General features: G+C 40.5%; 2 protein-coding genes across 2 annotated transcripts in view; both read right to left on the reverse strand.

Annotated features, from left to right (window-relative positions):
* Positions 1 to 5,827, reverse strand: part of LOC106873348 (putative uncharacterized protein DDB_G0277255) — a 12,851-nt gene extending 7,024 nt beyond the window's left edge. Inside the window, exons 1-2 of the mRNA XM_014920676.2 lie at positions 5,807 to 5,827; positions 681 to 5,183 (exon numbers count right to left, since the gene is read on the reverse strand). Coding sequence (XP_014776162.2) covers positions 681 to 5,183; positions 5,807 to 5,812 — 4,509 coding nt within the window. The 5' untranslated portion in view covers positions 5,813 to 5,827. The remainder of the gene's footprint in view (positions 1 to 680; positions 5,184 to 5,806) is intronic.
* The window catches only part of LOC106877727 (ubiquitin-like-conjugating enzyme ATG3), a gene marked incomplete at its 5' end in the record, with an annotated part of 216,637 nt that overhangs the window by 190,100 nt on the left and 19,461 nt on the right, over positions 1 to 7,076 (reverse strand). The window lies entirely within an intron of this gene.

Raw genomic sequence — 7,076 nt, forward strand, 5'->3', positions numbered from 1 at the left:
AACTGGTACTTAATTTATCGACCCCGAAAGGGTGAAAGGCAAAGATGACCTCGGCGGAATTTGAACTCAGAACGTAAAGACAGACGAAATACCGCTAAGCATTTCGCTCGGCGTGCTAACATTTCTGCCAGCTCGCCGCCCTGTGTATTTATTATCAACACCGAATGAAAGGAGAAAAGGTAAAGTTGACCTCAACAGGAAGTGAACTCTGAAATAGTCGGAATAAATACAGCAAAGTAATTTTCCTACACTCTAATTAATGGTTCTGCCAACACGCCGCCCTAAATGGCTTCTCATTCAGGTACAGGGGTAGCAATTTTAATCGGAGGGTGTTAGTCGATATCTTCGATCCTAGAACAAGATTGGTACTTTATTTTATCAGTTGCGGAAATGTGAAAGGCACAGCTGACCTCGGCGAGATTTGAACTCAGAACGTAAAGCGTTAGGAACAAATGACACAAAGCATTTATTTTTTTTCCCCTGACATTCTTACGATTCTGTCAGCTCGCCGCTCTGTGTCGCAATAATCTGATTAATTTCATATCACGCTAAGAAACTGATTAAAACGAAATCTGAGCCAGAAATATAAATAAACATCTGTGTTTAGAATGGATTGGCTAATAACATATAAACCATCAAATCATTAAAAAAGAAAAAAGAAAAAAAAGTTTATGCTTTACCTCCACATTTTTTCTTTTATTTAGAGTATTTGAGGTATCCCATGGAAACTTATCCCGCTGAAAAGGTATTTCCGTAAAATTCCCAGGATGTTCAGCAGAAATGTGAACGGCAGATGATATGTGAGAATGTTGTGGTTTGTTGGAATCTATAATTTGGTCATCAGATTCGTTCCACCGATGGTAGGAATCAGTTGATGTGTTGTTGTTATTGTTGTTGGTGTTGTTGTTGTTGTTGGTGTTGTTGTTAGACGTTTCGTTTACTGAACCTAAAATTTTCTGTCTCAAGCGGTGATGTGCATCGCGTTCATTTGGAATGCGGTTTGATTGAAAATTTGATGAATAATCCGGGGCAGCGATGACATCATAATTGCCATTGTGTTGTTTCCCGAGCGATTGTTCCTTCATGTCTGACGTCGCAGGTTCGTCTGGTTTGCTCCTCGTTTCAGTACCAGTAATAATAATATCGTCATCGTCGTCATCATCATCAACTTTCTGGAAAGGATTTTCAATAATTTCAACATCGCTAGATTTAGATGACGACATACACGAGGAAATCTTATCGGAATTGTCCGTGTCCACGTGTAATTCTTGGCAGTGTTTCTCTAGCAGAGTATTGATAGCGTCTTTCAGTGACATCTTCCCCTTGGGAGTGTTGGCATCACAGCACATCTGCACTGTAGATTCCAAAATGTTATCACTGTCAGAATTTTGAATCATTGAGATGATGTTTTTAGTAGAGAAAAATGTGCGTGGCATCGGAGAAGCGACTTTATCGCTGGAATCCCTGCCTTTGTTGGCACATTTTGAGTCCGTACTCGATCGACGACTATTGCTATCAGTCGATACAGAAATTATTTTCGGTTCCTCTGAAGGGCTTCTAGAGTTGCTGTTGTTACTTCTGTTCATGTTATTCTTGTTGTTGCTGTTATTATTACTGTTATTATTGTTACCATTATTAATATTATTACTATTATTATTATTAATAACACCACTACTATTAATATTACTGTTGTTGTTGTTGTTATTACTGCTGTTACTGTTATTATTATTAGTATTACTGTTATTAGTTCGGTGGTTGATATGAAGGCTGTGGCTAACATTAACACTATTGTGAAGGCTGTTGTTTGAGGTGATTGCAGTTTTATGATGTTGTTTCACTTGAACTATGGGCGCAACATTAGCAACAGGGATGTTTTTATTCCGTATAGTACTGCGCCCACTAAAACCGTCCCGTTTATCTCTCATACTGTCCATGGCAGTTTTCGGATGTCTAATGCCGTCCTGAAGTCTATTTGTCTGGAGAGGAGAGTTCTCTGTTGGCAAACTGATCGGCATATATGGAAGATGTAGGTTCGGATTATTGAAAGCCGACGGATATGACATTGGGTGACCGTAAAGCGGATGAGGAACTTCCTGATGTGTAAAATGAGGGCGATACATAGATTCATGAATGTAAGGAATTGAAGGTTTTAGATTTTGAGGTATACCATTTGTGGAGTTCCGTTTCACTTCGAGAGCTGGCCTCATTATTATTTCAGCATTATCTTGGATAAATGCATCTGGGCTCGAGTTGTCTACAAACGTAGCTGAACTAGGTTCCAATGGCGGCGGCTCGCTTGTGGATGGTGAACCGACACGAGGCGGGTTCTTGTGTTGAGGACTTAATATCGGCATTTTTGGCGATGGTGTTGGGCTAATACTGATAAGAGAAGATTCTGATATGCTTTCTTCGTGCGGGTTGACGGTTACAATTCCGTTTTCCACGTGGAACGCCTTTTTCAGCGCTTCATCTTGATTGACAGCATTCATTATAATATGCTTCCTAGAACCAAGTTTTGGATCTTTGCTTTCAGAGGCAGATTTGGTTATTATAACATCTACTTTCTTGTTACTAGCTGAAGAATGGGAGGCTTCTGCAGAGATATCACTTGGAATATTTATCGACAAAGGAGTGCTATATGGTGGAATAGAATCAGCAGCATTCGACGAGTTCTGGTATTCCTTGGAATTAGCACCACTACTGTTACTGTGGACAACCTTCAGGGAAGATCTTTCAGATGATGAGCTGTTAGAATCTGAAATCACGTTGATAATTGGTACATCTTTAGGTTGTCTGCTATTACAGCTGGTCGTTGGACTGATAATCCTGACGTCATCATTAGAATCAACAGACTTCAGAGAGTCCATTGCTGAATGCAACGGAGATTTTAGATTTAAGTGATTATTGGCTGTTGTGGTGGTAGAAGTACTATTACTACTGCTACTACTACTACTACTACTGCTGCTGTTATTGTTAGCGCTGTTGTAAGTGACTTCGACACCGGAGCCAGCAGAGTAATGCAACTGACTTCCTCCAAAAGACTGCTTCTGTTGTTTCTGCACACCGTGCGGAATTGAAGATTTTGAAATGTTGAGGACGGATGTAAGTGAAGTTGAGTTGACATCAGTGGTGGTCGTAGATGAAGACAATGAGGGTGACGATAAAGATAAGGGAACAGGTGCAAAGGGAGTTTGGTTAGACATATACAGTAGCCTTTGTTGTTGTTGGTATGAAGGATAAGCTTTGTTTAATTGTGACTCCATCATCAGAGCTTGCTTGCTCGGTGACAATGAAGTCAAAGCTCCGCTACTGTTTGTACTGTGTCTTTTGCTGTTTTCTGAACTATTTTTCTGTGAAGCAATAGACTGAGTCACAGGACCCGGTACATACATCTTCTGTTGTTGATGCTGTTGGTATGAGGATATCGACGCAAGAGAGCTAAGCTTGTTTGAAGAACTTTTACCAGCCTGCATCAATTGAATATTGGATTTTTCTTGGCTTGACAAATGCATCTGAGCAGCCATCGGCGTCAGCTGTGATTGATGGCGAGCGACGAGACGTGCTGCCGACTGTGCATGTAGATCTGTTGTGTTACGTTTGGCTATAGAGCAGTTAGTGCTGTCGGGGCTGTAACGAAGCGATGTCAAGTCTGCACCCGAGCTACTACCATTCGTATGGGATTTGCCAGCTGTAGAACAATTTTCAAACTTCTTAGCCTCCATTTGATGGAAGGGAAATACTTTTGCTGACATACTGGCGGTCATGTTGCCAACGTCGGTGTGACTAGCTGCCCTTCCTGATAATAAGTTCGAGACACGTGCAGAAGAAGAAGTCGATGAAGAGGGAAGTGATGGCGTTGATGCTGATGCTATTGTCACTGTCGTTGGCGAAGACAGAGATGAAGATGAGTGAAGAGGAGATGTTTGGTGGCGATGTGAAACATAATGTTGCTGTAAACGTTGTTGTTGTTGTTGTTGTTGTTGTTGATGCGTGATCTGTTGTTGCAGCCGCTGTTGTTGTGACTGCTGTTGATGGTGCTGAGAAAGTTCTTGATCTCTCAACCGATGATGGTGTGGTGAAGGTGGTAACTGGCGTTGAGAGGATGTCAGCGTTTGTGATGGTTGAGGGCCTGGGAGATAAGGGTTTGAGGTTTGCTGGGGGAATAGTTGGCCCCTCTGGTTGGTTACCTGCATCTGTCGTGAAGTCTGATGTGAGGTCTGGTGTGGTTGAAAATGGTGCTGTGATTGTTGTTGCTGTTGCCGCTGCTGATTGTACTGGTATTGCTGTTGGTGATGTTGCGATGAATGAGAACGTGCTAATGTTAGACAGTGCTGTGAATCGTACGATGGTGACGATGTGTGTCCTGAAGTAGCTTGGAGATTTCGCTGAGATTTGAGGGAATCAGTCGGAAAATCACGCACAGTCGGAGACATTTGCAAACCGGAACGAGCATCAGGGTGAGCTAAAGGAGATTTACTGGAGAGGGAAGGCGGCGATGAAACGCTGCTTGTTGTTGGAACAAATAATGGAGGATAACCAATGTAACCTGCGTTTAATTTGAATCGATTAGCAGTTTGATTATTAGCCATTCGATTGCTACCGACAGTATCTGACATTGATTTTAAAGGGCTAGGAACTTCTTTACATTTGGACGGCTTGTTAGATTTTGGTTTCGGTGATACTGTCTTGAGTGCCGCGGTTTTATATACGTAAGAGTTCTGCACAAGAAAAGGTGGTGTCATCATACTTCCTGGTATTTGTTTGAATGACGAGTTCTTGGTTTTAGTTAAATCCAGAGGGCTGGGTGGGGCTAGTTGGGAGGGGACTTTAGGTCTCTTCATTGGTGATAATCCACTGAGGAATGGATCAAATATCGTAGTGTCTGGACTACGCTTGCGTGTTTTAACCGACAGGTCAAGGGGACTGTCGGTATTGCGCAGAGCGTGGACAGAAGGAAATGGAGAGACCTTCTGGATCTGTTGCTGCAACTGTTCTGTATCCGACCGAAAGTCTTTCTTGGGAGGAAGCCGTATCTGACTGGCATGTTGCTTGGCCATAGTGTCGCCGTTTATCTGTGGGGGCTGTTGACAATCAACTTCAGACGGCATGGCACCTTTCGACGGTTGTCTAACAGGCATATTAAACACCCTTTCTTTGTAGCCGCAACTCATGGTTGGAGTTACCTGCAAGAACAATAAATAAATAAATAAATAAATATAGAAAGAAACAGAAAAAGAAAGAAGGAAAGAAAATGTGTGAGTACTGAATTTGTTTGTATTTGAAATCTCAATATGTAAATATACATACACAATGGGAATATATACGGGCGTGATATGCACACAGTATACACTCCACAATATAACAATCTCTGTATACACGCTGAGCCTGAAGATAGAAGAAATGTTATGCTTTTCTCCAAAAACGACTTTTGGTGGGAAGAGGGAGGAGATACTGGATCTAGTTTTTTTTTTCATTCGCAAAATATGCATTTTTTAAAAAGAAAGTAAACGATCTCAAAATCGGCTATAATAGTGTAGCCTTCCAATTTCATTGCTTTGATGTGGAGAAAAAAGTTAGAGATTTAAAAATCGAAAAAACTGGGTATTCTTAGCCAATAGTGAGACAAACTTTCTGCGTTTAGCGGAGCGGTGTCAACTTTAAGGTTGTACACTGTGAAATTTATAGTTTAGCGTCCGACATGTTCATTGTAGGTTTCTAAATAAACAGAAATACCTATTAAAATCAACATGTATCCTCTTACTGTTTCTTTTGTCTCTTCACTGATTTGTTATATTAATATATTTACCTGCATGTGTTTACTTTATGCGTACTTCAGTATTGTGTATACATGTCATGTATTTGTGTACATCATTAATATATAAGTGCATGTGTGTATCTGTGTGTCTGAAAAGGGGCTGTCTGTCTCCAAAACTCCAAAGTTGAGTAACGTTTTCATGCTTGGATTTGTAAACTACGATAAGAATAAAGAAATCAACAAAGAATTTGTCCCAAGACAAAATAATAGTTGTATCTTATATGATTTTGCATGCAGAATTCAAGAATAATGTCAAATTATCTGTGCCATATCGCCTGAAGAAATGAACACAAGAACTATGATCAACCGGATGTCCATGAATACTACGGACTGTATTGTAATCATCCCAGGAATACGGACTATCATCATAAGAAACGTGGTTTGTGGAAACGCACGTAGCGATGCATTAAAATGTCTATAAACTCCATCCCTGGATTATTATTATTATTATTATTATTATTATCATTATCATCATTATTATATATGAAGTGCGAATTTCGTTACCACTCTTGCCTGAAGTTAAACTGATTAGTGAGTCACAGTTTAAGCTTTAAAAAAATCGTTTATCGTTCAGCACTCTCTCACTCACTAAGTCCCCCACCACCACCCATTCACTCGTCATTAACATGCTATTTATTGCGGTGGAAATGCCGATAATAAGTGGCCTACATAAACAGTCTTGTTATTTAACTCAGATCACAGTCGGGTGTTAGATCTACATAACGCCGTGTAATAATTTAGTCATAAATCAAATATGGTGAGCCTACGAAACATTATATATATATATATATATATATATATTCTTTTGGTGATCCAGTCACTGGGTTAGACTGTGGCCAAGCTATGGCATTCGAAGGGTTTTTAGTCAATAATATTTCCGTCTAGTATTGTGTGAAGTCGCGTGGCTTAGTGGCTAGGGCATTCAGTTCAATTCCTGGCGGCGTGTTGTGTCCTTGAGCAAGACACTTTATTCCACGTTGCTCCAGTCCACTCAGCTGTGGCAAAAATGAGTTGTACCTGTATTTCAAAGGGGCCAGCTTTGTCACATTCTATGTCACACTGAATCACCCTGAGAACTACGATTGGTGTCGGGGTGCTACGGAAATCAGCGATGCAGTGTGTTTGTGACAGAGGTCGGTGCGACCTATTTCACTAACAGGGAGAAGTAATAAATTTTTTAAATGCCTGCCTCTCTCTACTCTCTAGCTTACATTTGATTTCGTATTTTCTCCGCTATATATATATATATATATATATATAT

The sequence above is a fragment of the Octopus bimaculoides genome, chromosome 19, assembly GCF_001194135.2.
Source record: "Octopus bimaculoides isolate UCB-OBI-ISO-001 chromosome 19, ASM119413v2, whole genome shotgun sequence".
Taxonomy (NCBI): Eukaryota; Metazoa; Mollusca; class Cephalopoda; order Octopoda; family Octopodidae; genus Octopus; species Octopus bimaculoides.